Below are 24,796 nucleotides of genomic sequence, written 5' to 3'. Positions count from 1 at the left end.
ATATATATATATATATATATATATTCAAAATTTTATAACATAATGCTGTTTCACCTGGAATAACAAAAGAGCACCTACATAAAATTAATCCCTGTTGGAGGCAAACCAATCCTATTGGGTTTATTTCATGTTTACATTATTTCTTCATAGACAAATTATGGAGATCCAAATTACAGAAAGACCCCTTATCCGGAAAACACCAGGTCCAGAGCATATAGGACCCTTATAAAGTTTTATAATGTATGACATGATCAGGAAGAGATGCTAACATATATTGTCTTTAAGTGCAATACATATGTTGTTTTTAATGTTTACATGTGTACACTAAGGCTCGTATTCTAGTCCCATCATTCCCAAATTGGTCCTGTATCTATCAAGACGACACGTCCCGCTATACATGGACTGTAATAATTAAAGTAGTGACAAAGTGTTAGCTTGTTGTCCTATGTATGTTGCTGCTCGCCCTGACTTTTTTTTTAATATATTATCTACACTGCACATCAAGGCAATTCAACCTGCAGACGATTTAGGGTAGGTAATTTGCCCTACGGGGCATTATATTGTGAATCAGGTGATACAAACATCAATTGTATAATTAGGGATTTCTGAGGGAGCCAAAGTCTTTCAGCACTGCCACAGGCCCCTTCTTCTCAAACTTCAGCCATAACTGGGCTGAACTACAAATCGCAGAGGTCCTTCCCCTTAGCGTATACTGCTCGTGGTATGATATTAATCACACACACAGTGGGCTGGGACTGGAGTAATTTGCTCACATCCTGAAGGAGTCCCAAATCTCAGGGGAACAGAGGGAAATAATGAGTCAGAATCAGCCCAGCCTATGAGCTCACACTCATAATATTTATACACAACAAGCCGAGAATATCTAGCCACAACAAGCCCAGAATATCCCTTCTTCTGCCTTCTACACAAGCAAATAAAGGGTTAAGTAGTGTAATGTCCCACTGAACCAATCACTGCCAGGGGAAAGTTCTGAGCCTTTCCTCTATGGATGTTCCAGGAAAGTTACCTACCTTCATAAGAATCTGAATGTATACATACAAGCTCAGCTGGACAACAGTGAGCGGCAAAGCAGCAATTTTATACTCAAAATCCATCTCAAGTAATCTGTATTAGAAGGATTACATTAACCAAGGATGACAAACCTGTTGACCTCTAATAGTTGATCTACAACGTTCAGTACCACCATGAACCTATATTGTCATACTTGAGGCTAGGGTCTTGTGACAAATGACCCCTGAAGTCTTAGTTCTATGTAGGAATGAACATATTGGCACATACTGTAACATACACAGGCTTTAAAGGAGAAGGAAAGTTGTTTCACACTTGGGGTGCCAAATGTTAGGCACCCCCAAGTGAATGTATTTACTTACCTGAAACCCCAAGCCGGTGCTCCTATCAGCAGAAAACTGCACCAGCCCGGGGTTCTTCCACTTAGCACCAAGGAGCGATCCTCTTCTGATTTCTTCTTGCTTCTCGCGGCTGCACTTGCGCATTAGAATGAAAAGCTGAACTTAAACTAAAAAGTCGGCTATTTCATTCTACTGCGCATGCGTCTGCCCTGGGAAATTTGAAGAAAGAAGAAGCCGGAAGAGGATCCCTCCGTGGTGCTCGCAGGAATAACTCTGGTTTCAGGTAAGTCAATACAATCACTTGGGGGTGCCTAACATTTGGCACCCCCAAGTGTGAAAGAACTTTGCTTCTCCTTTAAGTGACATAATTCCATGGCTCTAGGGGCCAAACAATCTTCAAAGATTCAAATATACAAATAATGGATACCACTACAGAAACAAAAACCACAGAGAACACATGCTTCAGGTTCTGGGTAAAGCGGAGGAAGTGATGCTGCTGCTCAGAAGGAGAAGTGGGAAACAGCAAAGCCTTCCCTATTGGGCAGCCCAGTGCCACATAAACAACTTCACTGAATAAATCGGGTTAAGCTGTTCCCACACAGTTCATACCCTGGGTCATCAGAGTGTTCTGCCCCTGGTAGTATAACTGGAGTACATGTAATTTGAGAACATGTGAATATTTAATAGATGAGTTCTCATAAGTGTTCTTGATTGTTTCAACTAATACAGTATGTCCATTTGAACTCACAGATGCACATAAGACCTTAGTGTCACAATACCACTATGTAAAACTAAAGTTTTTCCTCAAATGGTACATTTTTTAACTCAATGTATAGGTATGGGATCTGTTATCTGGAGAAAGCTCCGAATTACGGAAAGGTTGTCTCCCATAGACTCCATTATAATCAAATAATCCAAATTTTCAAAAATGATTTCCTTTTTCTCTGTAATAATAAAACAGTACCTTGTAATTGATCCCAACTAAGATATAATTAATCCTTATTGGGGGCAAAATCCACCTGTTGGGTTTATTTCATGTTTACATGATTTTCTAGTAGACTTACGGTATATCAAAATTACAGAAAGATCTGTTATCCGGAAAACTGCAGTACCCAAGCATTCTGGATCACAGGTCCCATACCTCTACTTACATTTTACAAGTGGCATGGTAGTTATTTCCAATATCAGTATCAATATGCGTCTTCAGAAACGACCAAGGTCCCAGAATGCAACTGCAGATGGCTGGGTGGGCCTACACTTTCCGCCAGCCCCAGTACAGTAAAGCACTGAGCCATTGTTTACCTCAGAATCATGCCACGTCATAATTTACCATTACCACTATGTGCTTACATTAAATCCGTCTGTCAACCACTGCCTTCATTTTGATGCTTACAGAAAAGTTATTTTTCCATTGCAAATGGAGAGTAGCCGCATGTGTGGACAGACAGGCCCAATTAAGAGTTTGTTTTTTGTACATTACATTCCCCAAATGAATACGTTTAAGATGATATATCTATGCCAGACAATTACACATGATGACGCGCTGACAACAGGGAGATGCTGAGGTACCACAAGGTTGCTTCATTTTACTGTAAGGAGATTGCTGAAATCAGCTGTTTAACCCTTTAGCGGTGAGGAAAATGCGTTGCAGGCAAAGTTTTTTCTAAAAGTCCATAGCAACAGTAAGTATGAGGCAAAAATGCAGAAAAGAGCAAAGTTCAGTCTATATACAGTACAAATACCCAAAAAGAGTACATGTTCCAGTTTGGCATTACTCAGGAGTGGGGGGAGAAAATGAAATGTTCACGCTGCACCTTCTGATACTCCAAACAGGATTGCCTTTGTATATAGAACAGCTGAATGTTTAACACAGAACTAAATAAGTGTGTCTGTAAATATAACAGTAGAAGGTTTAATATAGCACGTAACAGGGGAGTGAAGGCACTGAATGGCTGAATGTTTAACATATAGAATAGATAGTAGCAATAATATGCTGCTTCCCACATGTACTGGATCCTGTTAGGGGCAAAAAGTAGCATCACTCACCCAGTTCCAGGGGAGCAGACAATCTCCTCCTCAGACGTCTCCAGGTTTTGGATGCTCTGTCCTTAAAATAAGAGCGATGCAGCCTGTTTCCTTCCTGCATTGCTGCCTTGGTTATATGAGCCATGCTGGTGCTCTCAGATCCACTCAGCATTTCCCTGAGATCAGGAAAGTCCCGCAGCACAAGAAGAGCCCAGGAGCCACAATCCTCAGCTGCAGTAGCAGCGTCTGGAGCTGAGAGACTGGAGGCAGCATGGAAAGTGTGACAGCAAGCTCCCCCCCTGCGTCTGGGACAGCTGAATGCGTGCCTGGACTTTGGGCTCTATACTGTAGCCATGCAGGCAGCTTTGTGGCTCATTTCATTGCGGGCCAGTGGGTGTCTGTTTGCAGTTCGCCTGTGCTTGTATGACATGTGACTCTCTGCGTCTCTTTGTGTTTCTATATTTGCCATTAGGGATACAGTATATGTGTGTGTCTACTTGCCTGCTGTGTGTGTGTTCAAACACTTTGCTTCTTTGTTTCATTTCATTGATATTTCATTGTGTTTAATTTCATACCCAAGGACTTGTGTATTTCTAAATCTCCCCACCCCTTCCACATAAACTATAGTCACAACCTCCCTCCCAGCTATAAAAGTCCATATGTCTTGCCTCTTTATTTTGTAATTGCCACTTCAGACTAATACCCCAACATCATCACCACAACTCACTTTATCCCTACCCATGTCAGTGTCCATATTGCTCTTGAAGGTTCCTGTGCCCCAGCATACAGTCAGCTCCAAGTACCTCCATAATGTATGTCACAGCTGTCACCTTCTCTCTCTCTCTCTCTCTCTCTCTCTCGCATTTGATTACTGACCCTCCCTAAGGAGCTTGCTTACTCACATACCCAGACCACATGCTAACAAACTGCCCAAAATTAGCCATGGGAGGAGACTTTACACAACAAAGCTCTTCAGAGGGATGATGTTTAGTACCGGGGGTCTCCATGGAGAATCAACAGCTGTCAGGACAAATCTGTGACAGTGATGGGCAGACAGATTAAACAGTGCACGGGCCTGTCCTTTAAAACAGAAGAGCTGCCTGGCCACACACACACATTCTCTAGTGAAAGAGAGACATTTCTCTGTGGTCACATGAAGCACAGTAAGTATTTCTGGTGTACAGAAGCACGCCCCATTCTGTGTGCAGCCCGATCAAATAACAATGCTAAACCTGGACAGATGTCAGAAGGAAGAAAAACACCCTGAGAACGAGAGTCAAAGCAAATCAAGGCAAGAGATGGGGCAAATGTGAAGTTGAAGAAGACAAAAGAACACAAAAGAGATGCAGATTTGAGTGAATTATATATTAAGCAATATGGCACAGCGCCACCGTACTGTGAATTGTTTTCCCTGGCATGAATAGTAAGCTCATGGCCAATCAACATGAATGTATGAAATATTGGTGTATGGATTCACTCTTTAGATTGTAAGCTCATGTGAGCAGGGCCCTCTGGTTCTTTTTTTATTCTGAAACCCTTGTTGGTCTTCTGACATGCCTGCCTGCTGATAGCTGACAGATACTGATCGGACATTTTTTAGAATCCAGTTGGGCAAAGACCGCATCGGCTCTTTGATGTATTCCTTGCCCCAGCATATTGGCTTGTGTATGGGGACCGCTGTCAGGCCTACATGACCAATATGTGGGCGAAAATTGGTCAATGTTGATCAAACAGGTTTAAAAATACCGTTGGGATGCAGACCGCATCAACAGGGTGTGGTCTGCATTTGCCGTTGTGGTGATATGACCCAGATAAGCCCTCAAGGTGGGCACATCAGGGAAAAATCTTTTAGTGTAAGGCCAACTATAGACATGGGAGAGAGGATGGAGGAGGAGAAAGGAGCAAGGCTTGCAGGCAGGGTTTCTGAGGCTATATAAACAGGGTTTGTCAGCAGAGAGCTATCATTCAGTGCACTGTGTATACCCATCTCACAACAAATAAATAAAACCACAGGGGGCACAGAAGCAAGGAAACAAGAATTGCATCAGTGTTGACTACATCAGAGGCAAATAGCATCTGTTTGCTCTTTACAGAAAATCTATTGTTTTCAACAGCCAAACTAAGCAGAAGCGATTTCTGATCTAACCAAACCACAAAGATTACAGGAAAGCACAAGTAATGGCATAATTGTCTTCTGGCTGCTGGACACTAGGGGTGTGCAGCAATGTCAATCTACAAAACAGGCAGCGAGTATCCCCTGTCATAGTGAAAGTAGCCTGCATTTGCAGAATGGGACGATTTGACCAGACAGATGCATTGCAGGGAAATGCTGAAGTGAGAGGTGACCTGATGCTGAAGTGCTGACACATTACTGCTCTCGATCACAAAGGTCATTGCAATCAACCACCCTTCCTTTGGTTTCCAGCTTCCCAATTCTGATGACCCCCCATCCGGACCCTTCTGCTCTCCATTAGAAGCTGTAAAGCAACAAACCAGCTGTATTCCTCTTTCTTTAAGCTTTGTTAGTATGTCTCAAGGATGTTCAGACTAAGGTCCTCCAGTTGTTTTTTAACCTACAAAGCACCTCCATTTCCAGTCTTCTTAGTTTTAAATGACAGTGCTTGGAAATGTGGGGTTGGACCAACTGTGCAAATGCTTTGATGTTCGCTTAAACCTACAAAACCTTTTAAACGGCATTTGCATGGAAACATTATGCATCCTGTCCATTCCCACATCTTAAGTCTTATACTCCTTATCTTTTTAGATTGTAAAGCTCTATTTAGCAGGGCTACCTTTCATCTTTTACTGGTTGTATGTTCAATTTCGGGATGCACCGAATCCACTATTTTGGATTCGGCGGAACTCCCGAATCCTTTGTGAAAGATTCGGCTGAATACTGAACCGAATCCTAATTTGCATATGCATATGCAAATTAGGGGTGGGAAGGGGAAAAACATTTTTTACTTCCTTGTTTTGTGACAAAAAGTCATGTGATTTCCTTCCCCGCCACTAATTTGCATATGTAAATTAGGATTCGGTTCTGGCAGAAGAATCCGAATCCTGCTGAAAAAGGCCGAATCATGGCCGAATCCTGGATTCGGTGCATACCTAGTTCAATGGATAGCAACTGAGAAATATGTTGGCTCTTTAAAATATATATTATAGTATTATTATTTTAAATTATTATATATAATTTATAATAGTGATGATGATGATCAGTGGTGGTGCCATTAGCCTAAAAGATTGTGGATAATCAGTGCAGGATCAATTAGTATGGGTGCCCAAGGCAAGCCCTCTCCTGTCATCTGCCCCCATCAAACTCGCACAGCACCCACCTCCTCTCGCTTGCTCACTGCATTGATGAGCAGGTTCAGAGTTATAGAGGCATGTGCCTAGGGTCCTAGTGCCCCCTCACATGGCTGATCCCTAGGTACGTTACTCTTCTGCCTAGTTCCAGCCCTGTACACAAATATTTTGCAGAGTAACCCATCGATATCTGGCTTCCAACTCCTCCTGCTGGGTCAGACCCCTTACTGCATTACCCTCTGTATCCTGATGGTAGCCTTGTGGTTGCCTGCAATATTTGGTACCTGTCCCTGTGTGCAACCTGAGGCAACAGGTGCTTGCATTTACCACTGGAACCAACAGCAAGAGAGTGGGAGAAAAGAGAGCTCACAAATCACATATGCATTTATAGTGAAGCCTTGCATGACATAAAGTAAATTTTGGAACCCAATTTCTAGCCAAGTGTCAGGTAATATCATCAGGCCATACCTGGTCTCATTTGTAAAGCTAACTTCTACTTTATGCTGCCTTGGGATCATGTAATAAGTCCCCTCATTCTTCATAAAGTTGCAGAATGTTCACGCTTTATGGCTGAGCTTCTAGCTGTAGTGCAGTTGAGCAGGCATTCAAAGGACCAATCCTCCACAATGACGTGTAAAAGAAAGTTGCATGTTTATTCAGTTCTTATGGCATAGCTATATGTGTTTATGATTAAGTGTCGGTGGAGATACGAAATGCGTAAGGCTATGCCATAAGAACTGAATAAACACTTTTCCACGTCAGTGTGGAGGATTGGACCTTTGAGTGCCTGCTCAATGGCAATACGGTAGTGCACCTGAATCTCCTCCCATGCTCGGTGAGTTAACAATCGTGACCCTGTTCCCTTTGAGCTTCTAGCTGTGTTAATAAGAAAAACATTCAGAGCACCCTTATGCTTAGTTGTTTATAACACTACAGGATTTTGAGAATTGTGACAGTGCAGGAAAGCATGGGAAAGTGCTGACCTGCAGGGGACAACTGGCTGGCATAAACCTGCCAAACCCACAGGTTTTAGACTGGCCTGCACATAATTATTCAGTACATCTTTCCACCATTCCACAATGATATTACTCAGTCTTTGCTTTTCAGTCCCTGTGCTCTTATCAAAAATACACGTATACCGTATACTGTATCTCTTACCTGCATCTTTTATGTCCCCTCGAAAAGCATCCTACAAGAGAACAGAGAGAAAATAAATGTAGTAGATTAACCTGTCTGACTGTTTACAGGAAATTGCTCATTGGTTGCTATTGAAAATTGCACTTCTACAATTTAGCACCAATGTAACTATATGAGCCCCCATATATAACTAAGGGCACCAAGTTTAACCAGGTGCAATAACCCATTCAAGCAATAAGATATTTTGCTTTTAAACAGGTGACCAGTAAATGCTAGCTGAAGACAGTTTGCTATTGGTTACTGCACCAGGGCCAACTTAGTGTATTCTTTTACATAACACTAAGGGGCAGATTTACTAAGCTCGAGTGAATAGTTCGAATCCAAAAATATTCGAATTTCAAAGTAATTTTTCGGGTACTTCGACCATTGAATTGGTCAAATTCGATCAAACCGAATGATTCGAATGATTCAAAGTAAAAAACGTTCTACCATTCGATAATCGAAGTACTGTCTCTTCCTTCGACTCAATACTTCGCCAAATAAAAGCTACTGAATTGAATGTTAGCCTATGGAGACATTGTAGATAGGTTTTGGGCAGTTTTTCTGATAAAAATCATTCGATCGACCACTTAAAATCTTTAGAATCATTTGATCGGTGAGACTATTATCGACATGTCACTTTTTTCAAACGTGGTCCATAATAGTCACATGAAGAGGGTTTATTGTTTGTGTGTTAGTTGTAAACAATGCCCTAAAAATCTTACAGCACCGACAAATATTATTGTTATTATTATCATGTATTTTTGTGCCAACATATTGCGCAGCTCTGTAAAATAAATGGGTTTATACAAAGAAATCACATGAATTACATACAGTACATAGCACATACAGAGTTACATACATAACAACTAGTACTGGTACAAATGGCAAGGAAGGCCCTGTGCAAAAGAGCTTACAATCTAAAGGGAAAGAGAATGAGACACAAAGGGGCACATTTACTATGGGTCGAATATCAAGGGTTAATTAACCCTCGATATTCGACCATCAAAGTTAAATCCTTCGACTTCGAATATCGAAGTATTTACCGCAATTTGTTCGATCGAAGGAAAAATCGTTCCATCGATCGAACGATTTTCCTTCGATCAGAAATTGTTAGGAATCCCCATAGGCTAACATTGGTGGTCGGTAAGTTTTAGGTGGCAAAGTAGGCGGTCGAAGTTTTTTTTAAAGAGACAGTACTTCGACTATCGAATGGTCGAATAGTTGAACGATTTTTAGTTTGAAACATTCGATTTGAAGTCGAAATCGTAGTCGAAGGTCGAAGTAGCCAAATCGATGGTCGAAGTAGCCAAAAAAATACTTCGAAATTCGAACTATTTTTCATTCTAATCCTTCACTCGAACTAAGTAAATGTGCCCCAAAGTGTGGGAATTTTGAATGAGTTAATATGCCATTTCTTGATGCAAAACCGATGGCATGGTAACATGTACACAGTATTAGTAAGTCCACAACTTTATAATAATGAATCTAATTTCAAAGTCTGACTTTCTGCTATGGACCTGCCATGAAGCCCTCGTGAGTCTTGTTTAGACCCTAAGGGTCTGTGTTTTCACATGCCACCACACACAAGCAAAATCTGCTCCAGATGTGGCCCCAGAGACCTTAGATAAATATAGAAAGGTCACATCCTGCGGGGTTACTTGGAGACAGCAAAAAAATCCCCTAGTGCTGAAATGCAGTTTAAAATTACATATTTATCATAGTGTGAATGGAAAATTCTTCCCAAAGAGCTCCAAAAAAACATACAGTACATGGGGCCTATTCTCCACTAGCTGAAACACAAATGAAATGCCTGAAATGAGAAACCCACTGTGAGATGACACCACAAGGACCCACCACTCTTGTCACAACCCACTCCGCAGGCAGCAGCCCAAGTCAATGTTGCTTTTGCACCAGCCCTGGAACAGGTAAGAAATTTGTGTTTGCTGCCCAGTACTAACATACTCTATATAAATAAGCGGATATGTAGCTATGAGGACTGCTATTCTAGTTACAGTAGGACTGTACGACCTACATTTGCATGGATAGAACAGAAAAGCTGTTTTGGAATACAATAGTTTAGACAGTAGAATGAAGGTGTTTTCTCTTAAAATAGACCCCTAATACAGGCAGTTTTTGGTTTTAAAGACCCATTTTCGGGGGAGACGCAGAGCTCAGCCTACATTGTCTGTCCCTAGTCTAATGGCAGTGGAAGGCAGTTGCCACAGTCAATAGGAGATGGCAGGTGTGTTTCTGGACATCTGACAGATAGGGATGCCACCTGTCCGGTTTTGATCCAGACAGCCGGTTTTCGGGAGGGCTGTCCGGGTCAAAACTGCCTGCCCAGTTTACCAAATTAGGAAAACCATGCAACGTCATAGCTCCGCCTGCTGACATCAATGACCCACTCCCACAATGTCACCACCCCGTATTCACAGCCCCCTGCCCCTGAGAAAGATGGCAACCAGACTGCCAGATAAGATACACAAGATAAAAAAAAAGTCCAAGTCCATTAGCATTAAAAGGGTAGTTTACCTTTAAGCAAACCTAATATGTTATAGAATGTGTTAACTTTTTACTTCAGTTCAGTCTTTTCAGTTTTAAAATGCAACGCCACAATGTCATTGTTAATATTTATTATATATATATATATATATATATATATATATATATATATATATATATATATATAATACACAAAAGCCATGACTATCTTGTAAATTATATCCATATAAACGGCGAGTTCTGATGTCATCAGTTATAAACGGTGAGTTCTGATGTCATTTCTGTCACATGACTCACTGAAACTTGTGTATTATAATAAATAAAGTACCCCCAGTTGCAAAATATGAGGATATTAGTAGTTACCTTGGAGTTCCATGACCTGTATAAAAACACTCGGCCTTCGCCCTCATGTTTTTATATGGTCATGAAACTCCTCGGTAACTTATAATATCCTTATAATTTACAATAGGGGGTACTTTATTCAATATATATATTATATATTTATATATATATATATATATAGACAATTACAAGAGTCGTCAGCACTCAACCCATTATCAATATATTTAAGACAGCGACATTTTGTGCATACTGCTACTAAAAAATGCCTTACCCTTTAAACAAAACAGGGATTGTTTGTCCATATATTGCAATATATTTAAGCTGGCCAACTACGTCAAAGTCATCCCATATCTGGCCAGTCCTACGCTCAATTTTCATCTGATTCATTAAGAATTCTATTGCTTCATTATACATTTTACAAAGGGACTAAGTTGTACCTGCAACTTACTAGCTGCTTTCAAAGTAAAACTCCCAAACTTGGCTGCCCTTTTATTAGACACCAGTGGGATCACCTGACTATAGCTGGGAAGGGTGGGAGCTACAACATGGAGCTGGTCACTGCTCCTGTATAACTATAACAAACAAGGGAAAGTTGTGCTCACCACTAGTTTTTAAAACCATTAGGCGGGGGTGCAACGAGGCTGTGACCACAAAATACATATAGACAATTACAAGAGTCCTATATATATAAGTCCAGTGAAAGCTCTTGACTCTTCAGGTATGTATCAAAAGGCTTTTATTAGAGCATGGTGCATCAACGCGTTTCGACTCACATATCTATATATATTTATTTATTTTTTAATTTACTTATTTATTTTTGCAGTTGCTGGACAAATAGATATAGCTTTAAATGGAAATACAACTCTTTCACTTCATTGTTTTACTTATCACTTCCTGCTTGGAGCTGCCATAATTAATTACATGTGCCTGACAAGGAAGTGAGAAAAAGTGCTTCCCACAACCTGCTAAACAGCAGCACATATTTCTAGGACATAGAGATTATTATCCAGGTATGGGATTCATTATCCGGAAACCCATTATCCAGAAAGCTCTGAATTACGGACATTTTTAATAACCCATTTTCTTTTTCTCTGTAGTAACAAAACAGTACCTTGTACTTTATCCAAACTAAGATACAGGTATGGGATCCGTTATTTGGAAACCCGTTATCCAGAAAGTTCAGACTAAGTTTATCCAAATAATCCAGATTTTTAAAAATGATGTCATTTTTCTCTGTAATAATAAGACAGCGACTTGTACTTGAACCTGACTAAGATATAATGAATCCTTATTGGAAGCAAAACCAGCCTATTGGGTTCATTTAATGTTTACATGATTTTCTAGTAGACTTAAGGTATGAAGATCCAAATTGCGAAAAGATTAGTTATCCGGAAAGCTCCAGGTCTTGAGAGTTCTGGATAACAGATCCCATACCTGTACTTGTATAGGGTAGTACAGGGCAGACAATATGAAAATTCCCACAAGCACTTGTCCTATTGGAGCTTAATATTATTATTATTAATAATAATATTGACACATTTTTAGAGTACCAACATATTACATAGCAATGTACAATTAATTGGATTATACAAACAATATATAAATACATACATAGCGACCAGTAACCGATACAAAGGATGAAAAGGGGCCCTGTCCAAAAGAGCTTACAATCTGATTTCTGAATCACATTCACACTAAGAGCCTTTACATGCAACAAGATGATCTTTAAAATACAACTCAATTAAACAGAAAATATACCCTAGGGTTTAAATGACCTTTTTTTGTTCAGTAAGTATAGCAGGCCTCAGCAGGGGCTGCCTAAGACTTAAAGTCACATACACTTAAATTCTGTATAGTGTTTGCACAAAGGTTTCTTGTAACTAGCGTCAACCCACCTATTGGCTCAATTACTGTAACTGAGGCACAAGGCACCCTGCTGCCATTCACCAAGCGGGAAGCAAAAGGCTTCCTTTGAGCACTGTGCCTGTGGGCTGGAGTTGAGGCCACATACTTAATGAAATATTAATGCTACTACTGAAAGAGACAACTATGTGTTTCCTGATCAGATTATCAGATAGATTAAAAGGCAGTATACAACTGCATGCCATGGCTACTGTAACATAAAGGAAAGGGCAGAGTATAATTATGGAATGGGATTTTTTTTTACATTATAATTGTATATTTAGGTATATTACTAAGTTCTGGCTTGAGTATTTAACAAAGAAATACAGATTCTAAGGTTACATCTTTAGTATAGTTCATTCTTACGTTAATACTGTCTTCTGTTCATCTTTTGGTCAGTCATTCAAACCAACATACCTCCCAACAGTGCTGGGCCACGCTGGGCAGGCACCCTAGGCAGGCCCGGCACCTGTTTAGTGTGCGGCTGCGCAAATTAGCGCGCATGCGCAGAAGCACACAAATCGCAAAAAACACATAGAGTTGGCAAGAGAAGGGAACCGGACTTGGGGTAGGCGCCAGAGGAGGTACGTGCCTGGTGACCTCCCAGCTTTGCGCCCTAGGCACGTGCCTACTCTGCCTACCCCTAGTTCCGGCCCTGCCTTCCAACTGTCCAGTTTTTAGAGGGAATGTCCCTCTTTTGACAGCTCAACCCCCAGTCCCGCTTTTGTACTGGAAAAATCCCACTTTTCTCAGCACTGAAAAGCCAGAAAAAGAAACAAAGTTTCTAACTTAATTGGCTTTTGGCAGAGAGCCCAGAACAGCCAGAGCAACAGATAAGCCAGAACATACATCTGTGTTTGGAAAACAAACACAGATGTATGTTCAAACTTTCATAACCTGCCAAATTTTGTAAAATGAACATATAATTAGGGGTGTGGCCACAAAAATGGGCATGATCAAAAACATTTTTCTTGTCCCTCTTTTTATTTCCAAAATGTTGGGAGGTATGCACCAATGTTTGGTTACTATTGAAAGTGGGTCCCTAGCAACCATATAATAATACACACTCAAAAGTGGAGCACAAACTATTAAATAAATAATTTGCAATAAAATTAAAAAATAAATTAATTAAAAAATAAGACCAATATCCCTATCTAGACACTGATAAGCAACTTTTCGATTGGCCTTCATTTTTTTTTTTTAATAGTTTTTGAATTATTATATCAGTGCATGGTTGCTCGGGTAATTTGGACCCTAGCAAACAGAGCTGCTGAATAACCAGCTATATAACTCAAAAACCACAAATAATAAAAAATGAAAAAGAATTGCAAATTGTTTTGGACTATCACTCTCTACATCATACTTAGAATTTATTTAAAAGGGGAACAATCCCTTTGATGGGTAAGTATGGGGTTAAACTACAAAGCAAAGTAGGACAACATAACTTATTGCCTACAAAGACCATTAATTTTATGCTCATTTGCAATTATACAAATCAGTTGGAGTTGCCATGTGACCCTCCCAAATAGTGTTCTCAAGCCTTTCTTTACAATGATGTGGATGCAGTAAACACATATCATAAACATGTAAAATAAATTGATAGAGAGAGAGCACAACCCCTTTATACATTTTTGGACAGACAGTTGGGCAGATTTATTCAGGTCCACGGTTGCCTTTGCCCACAATAGATCTAATGCATCTCATCGGTCTTGAGATTTTCAGGCTGCAGCATCATCTGGGAGATAATCTCATTCCAGCATGGGACCGAGTGGCTGGCAAACAGCTGAGAAAATCTACACGTGAAGCTGATAAAAGGCACACAAACAATACAGGACACAATAGGGACATTAGCACAGCCACGCATATTTGTTACTTAGCAGAGGTCACTAGTGACATGTAAAGATAACTTGTTTACCCAGATAGGCACCATGGTATGTACCTAATATATGCTATATGTGTGTGTAGCCATCCCCACTCTCTCTCTCACATGGGTGCACTATATTTAGCAGTGACAAAGGAGCCCTGGCTTGCCCTGTGCAGCTGTCACCCTCTCCACGTCCCACGTTACCTTTGCACGCCTGAAACAAGCCCTGAATATATCCATCAGTGGCATAGTGTACAGCTGGGGGGACTCTCAGACAGGGTTCCTGCGCAGAGATAGCGGCGATTCAACGCAGTCCCCAGCGAGCTCCATAGGATACGGCAAGGCCAGGACAGCTGTGAGAGGAGCTGTCAGTGAGGGAAGGAAAGAGGGAGGGAGAAGAGAGGCGGAGTGGGTAATTCAAATCCTGCACCGTTATCCAGTTGGCTGGAACAGCATCTCTGCCTGAGACATATTGGCACAGACCGTGCGTTGTTGCTTGATCACAAATTCCCTATATCTGCGCAGGCAACCGACAAGCCTCAACCAGAAATGTAAAGGGGTGAATGATAAAGTAAAAAAAAAAGGGTCCATTCAGAAGGCAGACCCTTTTTGACTTTATCGTTAACTGGTTTAGTTGAGTATATCAGCTGCTTGGTGTCTGACATATGAGGGTATTAAAAAGCTCCCAGCATCACTTACATGCCTGAATAACATCTAATTCATAAAGGAGCAAGTTTACTTACCTCCGAAATTGCAGCAGTGACGGCTTCGCTGACATCATCATAACACTTCGCCAGGCGTAGATTCGCCAGGACAATGATAATTCACTAAAATCCTAAATTGCATCCAGGGTGCCGAACGCTGACGAAGTTGTGCTAACGTTACTTCGGCAAGCAAAGTGAAGTTGCGCTAGCGTTGCCTAATTTGCATACGGCGGGAAGTTAAATGGACGTATATGTTGCTGCCAATACATTACACTACACAAGCCCAGAGAACCTTAATAAAATAAACTAGAGTTGTTATATTGCCCTACACATGAGCCCACTGTATAGTTTATGTGCCATATGTTAAGAAATGTAGGGGGGAAGCCAGGTACCCCAAAAAAATTATGATTACGATCATAATTTTGCAGCCTATCACCCTGTAAAAAGTAAAAGGCACCAGAGTTTTGTGGGACTTAGAAAAAATGTAAACTATTTTTTGACCAAGTCCTATCTACTTTATTGCACTTCGCCTGGTCTGAGCTGGCGAAGGCAAGTCTGGCGCAAGAGGTAACGTTGAGTCAAATCTCAATCTTAGTGAAATTGCGTAGTTACATTCGGTCGCCAGAGCGCAACTTCGTCTGGCGTTAGGGTGCAAAGTACCGCAAGAGTCTCCCCTTCGCTAGCAATGTTACGCCCAGTGAATCAGTGAAGTTCCGAAATGACGTCACGCTGCCGAATTTTTGCCAGCGTAAGTCACTTCGCCCTTTAGTAAATTTGCCCCAAAGATGGAGTCAAATTGGTGAAATTTGGTTATATTTTGACATAAAATGAGCAAAAAAACAAAAACAAAATTTGTGAATTTATCTTTCAACAATTTCAGCTGTAAATGAACATTTTACACTAATGTAGGTGCAGGGCTCTAAAAGCCCCCATCTGTCATCCTTACTCACCCATAAGAAATTTCATCTCCTTCATGCAATCAAGCACCCCGAAAATACATGCCACTTCTAATTCACTGGAAAGGTTGCTTATAAAACATTTTATTAGTGGTGATCCCAAGTGATCATGTGAAAATGCCTTCTTCAACATTTTTGTGCAGTTACCCACAAGTGGCACTTGTACAGTGTTTTACATACAGCAACATTCTGCTTAGCGTGCAGGACAGGTATTTTCTGGCGCTTTGAGGAACGCAGGACAGATTTCTCACGGGCGACAGAGCACGCTGTGCATGAAATGCATGGATAAACAGTCGTGTGGGCCCTAAAAGAGCACCTTGTGAACGACAGGCAGGTACGGGATATTTAATGCGATTCACACACAAAGCTGTTACCCGCTGTCAGCGCTGACTGATATATCCACGGGATGCAAAAGTGTTTAATATCAATGCGGCTTTATTCTAGGCATACTTAGTAGCAAATGTCCTGTAGTGGGTGTGCAAAAAACCCACGCATTTTATGCCTCTACAACCGGGCACGAATGGGAGCGGCTGGTCGGAACGTGGGACCGCATCAACGAACAGATGCGGCCGCGATCCGACCAGATTTTTAGTCCATCCGATCGAGATCTGGCCGACTTTCGGCCAGATTGCGATCGGGGAAGCTCGTCGGGGGGCCCCATACACGGGCCAATAAGCTACCGACTCGGTCTGTCTGCAGCTTTTATCGGCCCGTGTATGGCCACCTTTATTCAGCATGTCATTGACTTCAGGTATAAAGATTTATGGTGTAAAAGTGCAAGAAAAAGTTGCATTCAAGCAAAAAAAAAAAAAAAAAAAAAAAAAAAAAAAAAAAAAAAGATTGCACTGCATTTTGCCCCTTGGCTCCCATTCTGCATCAAGCTCTTGTGTATCTTAAACTAAGACTAATATATACATTACTGGGGGGAAAAAGTTACAGTAACGTAGATTTTTACATTCCTACATTCCATGTAAACGAGTAGGAGGAAATGGTATTGCTAAGCAACACAAAGCACTCACCAACGGCAGTCAAAGCGTTAAAGGGGCACTCTAATTTATAGATTGTCTTTATACCTAAAAAAAATAGGTGTTGTGTTTTGTTAAATCAGATTTTGTGCTGGCGTAGGATAATGTAAACCCATTGAGAAAAACTTTGGGCGACTTCGGAAATCCAAGCGCCGCAAGTACATTGGCGCTTTCTCATTATAGCAGGGGGAAGGCAGTTCGGGGAGAGTGTCGCCCCGCAGAAGAGGCAATTAGTCGCCAGGCAACTAAATCTCCCCGAATCTGCCCGTGTGCTAAAGCCCTAATGGTTTTAATAATAAATACAAATATAAACACAGGTATTAGTTAAGCAGAAAGTGTCTAGAAATAATTAGAAAAATGCAAATTGTTTGAGAATGGACATTTTGGCCCGACGGCATATTGATTTAAATGAACTTAGAGCTGATGTGCAGCCTGGGAACAAGAAAGCCCCTCCCCAAACTGCATCTGTCCTCTTCATTCTGGAGCCTAGCCAGCAGCTCGCAGCATTCTTTCCATGGGGAAGATACAGGAAACCAAACATTTCAGCTGTACTCACTCTCCTTCCAAATATACTGCTCATCTCAACCCCCCTCTTAAAGGGAAATGACATGCTATTTATAAGTAGCGTTTGTTCTCCGTTTATTTTGCCTTAAAAAAATGTTTGCGTTTTAACATACAAGAGGGAGGTACCATATTGCTTGGCACATTTTTCTCCATATTAATCACCACTAGGGGTCTTATTGCAGCCTACTGAACACTATGCAGAATCAGATCTGACACACCTGCAATTGAGCAGGGAATGGAAGTTCTGTGCAAGCAGTTAAACATGGTGGGGGACGGTGAAAGGGTTGCTATTTAGTCATAATAGACAAAATTTTAAAGGAGAAGGAAAGGTTAAAACTAAGTTAGGTCCACCTAAATAAACCCTCAAAGTAGTGCTGCTCTGAGTACTCTGTCAAAAGAGACACTGCATTTCTTTCCTTCTATTGTGTACACATGGGCTTCTGTATCAGCTTAAACCTCCTAGCCCCAGGCGTGAGCATGCTCAGTTTGCTCCTCTTCCCCTCCCCTCTCTGCTGTAATCTGAGCCCATAGCTATAAGTGAGCAGAGACTCAGGCAGGAAGTGATGTCACACCAAGCTAATACTGCAGCTGCTATTCTAAACAAACCGAGAGCTTCTAGAGCTTTTAACTCAGGTATGGTTAAACATTCTACAGAATAACTATAGCATTTCAGCTTGCACTATCTATTCGCAACATAATGCCTCTGTAGCTATCCTTCTCTTTTAAACCTTATATTTTTGGAAAAATACAACTAATGTGGTTTGGTTATCTATTCTTTTCCTTAGCTGAAGAAATTAGTTTATATTAAAGGGGTTGTCCCCCTTTGAGTTCATTTTTAATACGATGTAGAGAGTGGTATTTTGAGACAATTTGCAGATGGGTTTAATTTTTTTATTTTTGGCTTTTGAGTTATTTAGCTGTTTATTCAGCAGCTTTCCAGTTTGCACTTTCAGCAATCTGGTCCAATTTACCCTACCAACCATGCATTGATTTGAATAAGAGGCCATATCCCAGATGATGCTCCAGCCTGGGAGATGTATTCGATTCATTGTGGGCAAAGGTAACATTGAACAAGAATAAACCGTCTGTCTAAAAATGTTAAGGGCTTGTACACTCAATGTCTGTATAATGTTAAAAAGAAACATATACAAGCATTCCATTGTTACATAATCTCATTCACATCATTATAAAAAGGCAGAAGAACACGGTCTATTCAAGATCACTGGGTTTGGGATTGTCACATGGCAACTCCAACTGCTCTGTATAATTGCAAATAGCAGAAAATTAGTCATTAAGCTATGTCGTCATACTTTTTAGCTTGACCCCCCTCCTTACCCATTAAATTGTGCCCCTTTACATTAGCTTTTAATATGATGAAGAGAATGATATACTGAGACAATGTACAATTGGTTTTCATTTTTTATTGTTTGTGGTTTTTGACTTATTTAGCTTTTTATTCAGCAGCTCTCTAGTTTGCAATTTCAGCAATCTTGCTACTAGGGTCCAAATTACCCTAGCAGCCATGCATTGATTTGAACAAGAGACTGGAATATGAGTAGGAGAGGCCTGAATAGAAAGATCAGTAATAAAAAGTAGCAATAACAATAAATGTGTAGCTTTACAGAGCATTTGTTTTTTTGGATGGGGTCAGTGACCCCGATTTGAAAGCTGGAAAGAGTAAGAAGAAGGTGGTATACAATTCAAAAATTATAAAATAAATAAATAATAAAAACCAATTGAAAAGTTGTTTAGAACCAGCTATTATATAACATGGTGAACCACCCCTTTATGAAAATTCTAAGGCAGTTTGCTGTTGCTATTTTTGTTTTTTTTGTATTGCAGCACGTTAGCTATTTAAATTGTTTTGTGTCTGCCAGGGTCACGAACCCTAGCAACCATTTAGCAGTTTCAATGTTGGGAAATACAAATAAAGCATTTTGTACATTCTCCATCAATCGGCTTCCTTGTTTTTGGGGACAGCAATTAGACAGGACTTCAAATACCAAGGACAAAAAGGCAAAATAGATGACATCAAGAAAAAAAAAAAAATGACAGCCAACTGCAAGGATGCTTTGCTTTCTTCCACAGTTCTATCCAACCTTAGCACCTCACGAGCTGTATGATAATACAAGTTAAAGTTACACAAACTAGTGATGTGCGGGTCGAGAAATTCTCGACCCGCACCCGACCCTTCCCAAACCACCCAACCTGCCCTGCAGTGACGTCACAAAAGGGGAGGGGGCAGGCGGAAATCTATAAATTCCGGCTCCAGAACTGCTAGGTCATGGGCGGGAAGAGCAGGAGAAGAGCTCAACCAAGATCCGCCCCGAACATTTTGTGCAGGAATCGGCCCTACCCGCCCGACCCGCGGGTATTGAGCTGGCCCACTAACATAAACATGTTCTTGAAGAAGGCTATATTTTGGGGCATGGCCCTCCAACTGGACAACCCCCATCCAATAGCAAATATCACAGATAGTAAATACACAGTGGCATAAATACCAGGGCGCAGAGGGGTCAATTGCTGCTGGTGCCACATCCCATTGGCCCGACAATGCCTGGGGGAGGCAGGGCAAGTGATATCAGTCCCTCTGCATCAGTGGACACACTTGCTCAAAATTCGGCATGGAGTGTCGTCAGTCAGTTGTTTAATAAATAGTTAAAGCAATAGCGACACATTCCTATAAAAATCATAGGAACGTGTCCATATCAAGGAGGTGCTGCACGCTGAATAATTTTCTCTACAAGCCCTCCAAAGCTGCCCCCAGCCCCGCAAACCTTCGTTAAACCGACACTCCGACACTGCTAATGGACCTTCTACGTTGTTTCAGTGACGCTGGGTTGGGGGCGGCACAACCTTTCCATAGGCTGATTACAAATGAAAACAGGACTTCAGTTTATGGAAGTATCGCTCCGGCCCCAGCCCAACATCACTGAAACAACGCAGAAGATCCGATAGCAGCGTCAGAGGGTCGGCTTCACAAAGGTGTGAGGGGGGTTTTTAGAGGAAAATATTCTGCATGCAGTACCTCCTTGATATTGACTTGTTCCTATGATTTTTATAGGAATGTTTCGGTATTGCTTAAACTGTCCAGAAACCACCAGTACCCAGTATACAGTATATGCATTCAATGACTTATGCACAGCTGCTCCGATTCTGTCAAATTTGACAATTCTGTGAGTGTTCTCTTTAGCTGTAAGGGGTTTTATGTAGCCCCTGCTCTATCAGCCCCCCCCCCTCCTGTAAGTGACAATATCTAAAACGCAAAAGCAACATAAGTCTGGCCAGGCCAAAGAGGGTGGAGTGGGACATGGTGATTTTCCACTTTCTGCTATGTAAAAAATGTACAAAAAGGTCAACAGAAAAATGACAAATCTGCAGAGGGAACAGGGACCCTTCTCATGGGGAAATGAATGTTCACATTTATAAGAGAGAGCTGTGTAAGGCTCATATTAACCCCAAGGCTGCTGCCTGACATTTAACCCTTCTCACACACACATTTCCTACTGAACCTTATCAAGAGACCATGTTGACTCCCAATAATTTGATCAGCAAGTCACTGGGCTGAAAAAAGGTTAAGTGCTAAGCCACAAGACAGCTTGCACTTATTAACCCTTACTGCTGCGGCGAAGTGGGAGACGAGCCAAACATTCCTTCCATTCCAGCAGCACAGGCGCTCCCACCCTGACCAACATGTGTTGTGAAAGAGCTGCAAGTGTTTGGCTCACAAAACCATCCTTTGTTTTGCAGAAGGAACCAACCGTTGTGCCATAAACAGCCCAGTGTTGGAGAGGCAGAGGGGAATGTGGTTTGAACGTGGATAGAGGGCTGTCTGCCAGAATTACTGGAAAATAAGAGAGCTGATACTTTAAAAGTAAACACGTCCCCCCCTTTCCTGCTGAGGTGCTTTACTAATGAAAAGGAGCTGCATAAATACACACCCTTCTCCGGAACTTTGGACAGGCTGTAGCCCCTTTGCATACGTAACTGACCTTTCGATTCACTTTAATCTGGCAGTTGGGGTCTTTTAAAAATTAAATTCCATTTATCTATATAGCACAGCGTAACCTGCTGTGCTATATAGATAAAAGGGAATACAGCACACTTCCCAATAGTGCTGTGACCACAAGGGCTGTATTTAGGTGACACTAGGGGGGCCATTTACTTAGCTCGAGTGAAGGAATGAATAAAAAAAACTTCAAATTTCGAATGTTTTTTTTGGCTACTGCGACCATCGAATGGGCTACTTCGACCTTCGACTACGACTTTGAATCGAACGATTCGAACTAAAAATCGTTCGACTATTCGCCCATTCGATAGTCGAAACTTCGACCCCCTAGTTCGCCACCTAAAAGCTACCGAAGTCAATGTTAGCCTACGGGGAAGGTCCCCATAGGCTTCCTAAGCATTTTCTGGTTGAAGAAAAATCGTTCGATCGATGGATTAAAATCCTTCGAATCGAACAATTCAAAGGATTTAATTGTTCAATCTAATGATTTTTCGATCGAACGAATATCGCTAAATACTTCGACTTCGATTTTCGAAGTCGAAGGATTTAACTTTGGCAGTCGAATATCGAGGGTTAACCCTCGATATTCAACCTTAAGTAAATTTGCCCCTAGGACAAACTGCAACCCCCTCCCCAACCTATGTAATGACTTCCGCAAAATGTCACTTCCGGATTTTGCTGCAATGGACCCTGCACCCCTCACCCTCCAGCTCTGCTGCTGAATTTAAAGGGGTTGTTCACCCTTGAGTTAACTTTTAATATGATGTAGAGAGTGATGTTCTGAGACAATTTACAATTGGTTTTTATTTTTTATTATTTTTGGTTTTGAGTTATTTATCTTTTTATTCAGTGGCTGTCCAGTTTTCAGTTTCAGCAATCTGGTTGCTAGGGTCTAAATTACCCTAGCAACCATGCATTGATTTAAACAAAAGACTGAATATGAATAGAAAGAAGAGTAATAAAAAGTAGCAATAGCAATACATTTGTAGCCTTACAGAGCATTTGTTCTTAGATGGGGTCAGAGACCCCCATTTGAAAGATGGAAATATTCAGAAGAAAATGTGGCAAATAATAAAAAAAAACTACAAAAATAAATAATGAAGACCCTTTGAAAAGTTGCTTAGAATTGGCCATTCTATAACATACTAAAAGTTTACTTAAAGGTGAATCACCCCTTTAAGCAGAAATTCTCCTGCAGTAGCAGGGTTTTAGTTTTTTGTATTTTTCTTTGAAGTTTATTTTCAAATATATAGGCACCTGAGTGCTGCCCCCCAAAAGCTGCTGCCCTAGGCATAGGCCCGTGGGTGCCTTTACAGGTATGATACATATTATCCAGAATGCTCGGGACATGGGGTTTTCCAGATAACGGATCTTTCTGTAATTTGGGTCTTCATACCTTAAGTCTACTAGAAAATCATGTAAACATTAAATAAACCCAGTAGGCTGGTTTTGCTTCCAATAAGAATTAATTATATCTTAGTTTAGATCAAGTACAAGCTACTGTTTTATTTTTACACAAAAAAGGGAAATTGTTTTTAAAAATATGGATTATTTGGCTAAAATTTAGTCTATTGGAGAAGGCCATTCTGTAATTTGGAGCTTTCTGGATAACGGATCCCATACCTTGAATATGGCCCTGGTGACCACAATCCTTGACAAAAGAACAGCTAGGTATTATCTGCCAACCCAAAACAATTCGACCACGCACAGTTTGGCAGCCCTGGGTTGTTACATTGGCCACCAGACAGTTTATTGGCTGATACTGGCAACCTCTCCAGCTGCTATTCTGAACACTTCTCATCCGACATATGCCAGCACTTCAGTTCCGAGCTGATATTAGCATAGCAAAACATGGCTTAAAATGTAAAGGAATAGAAAGTTACTGTGAACAGAAAAGAGCACTATGAGCAATTTTACATTACATTTGGGGCAGGCCCGGACTGGCAATCTGTGGGTTCTGGCAAATGCCAGAGGGGCTGCTATAAGGTCCCATAGACAGTCACTATTTATTGGGCTGGTGGAGGACTATTTGGGCCTCGGAGTACTTGGAATGCCAGGGCCTATTTTGACTCCCAGTCCAGACCTGATTTGGGGGGATTATATTCTTTTGTGACTGTATGATGTACTGTGCAAGGTTTAAATCTAGGGGCATGTTACAATGATTAGAACAGCTATGTATACAGGAAGTTCTCTCACTCTCCTCTATCCAAGAATTTTACACACTGCACAGAACACAATGTGATATGTCACTGTAAACAGTTGGTCATCAAGTTATTATGTTTCTTTAGGCAGTCTCCTGTTTATCCTTATTCTGCATGGTGGATCAGGGATTCCTTCAAAGCCAAATTGGCAAGGTTAAAAAAAAAATCATGAACTACTAAATAAATAAAGGCTAATTAATATTGTCTACATTACATTAAACATTGATTTTAAGTTACACTACCCCTTTAATATTTTGTTTTTATTTCTTGGCAGCACAGTGAGGAGGAAGCCAGGGCCCCCTGTATTCTTAATGACCCTTTATGTTAGGGCACAACCATAATTAGCAGATATTTAGCAGGCTCAGACAAATAATTAGATCTGTTGTAATAAAACCAAATTCACAGATTCACAACCAGGCACCTATGCAACTCAATGGGTGGGCCCCCTGTATGACCAGCGCAACAAGCCCTTTGTAAACACCACCAGGGCTTGCTGCCCAAGATAGTCCAATGGGGCCCCTGACAAAAAGTGCTGCTGTGTTGCCCCACCCAAGCTTTAAATTCACCACCCCCCCCTACAGGAGTCCCTGCTCTCCCCCTCCTGACAGCAGCCTTGTTCAAAAGTTAACATTTTCATTCAAAACAGACAAAATATCATTATTACAACTTTTTTTTTATTAATTTTTCCACCTAAACTTCCTATTCCAGCCTCTCATTCAAGCCACTGTCTGGTTGCTAGGGTAAATTAGACCAGCAACCAGGTAGCTGATGAAATTCCAGTCTGGAGAGCTGCTGAACAAATAGCTAAATAATTAAAAAAAAAATACAAAATAAAAACCCGTAGCAA

The 24,796-nt window shown here is 41.1% G+C and overlaps 1 protein-coding gene across 4 annotated transcripts in view; it reads right to left on the bottom strand.

Annotated features, from left to right (window-relative positions):
* Nucleotides 1-24,796, bottom strand: part of stard8.L (StAR related lipid transfer domain containing 8 L homeolog) — a 105,651-nt gene that overhangs the window by 72,974 nt on the left and 7,881 nt on the right. The window contains exons 1-2 of one of the 4 annotated variants that reach the window (XM_041572644.1): nt 15,234-15,250; nt 7,860-7,890 (exon numbers count right to left, since the gene is read on the bottom strand). Coding sequence is in view for 3 of the 4 variants with exons in the window: in XM_018241089.2 (XP_018096578.1) it covers nt 3,417-3,567 (151 nt within the window). In the remaining variant the exon portion in view is untranslated. Of the gene's footprint in view, nt 1-3,416; nt 4,282-7,859; nt 7,891-14,694; nt 14,896-15,233; nt 15,251-24,796 lie in introns of those variants that run through there. The other 3 variants (XM_018241091.2, XM_018241088.2, XM_018241089.2) reach the window with 3 other exon arrangements.

The sequence above is a fragment of the Xenopus laevis genome, chromosome 8L (assembly GCF_017654675.1).
Source record: "Xenopus laevis strain J_2021 chromosome 8L, Xenopus_laevis_v10.1, whole genome shotgun sequence".
Classification (NCBI taxonomy): domain Eukaryota; kingdom Metazoa; phylum Chordata; class Amphibia; order Anura; family Pipidae; genus Xenopus; species Xenopus laevis.
The sequence above is the reverse complement of the archived record's forward strand: the minus strand, read 5'-3'. Positions and strand labels throughout refer to the sequence as shown.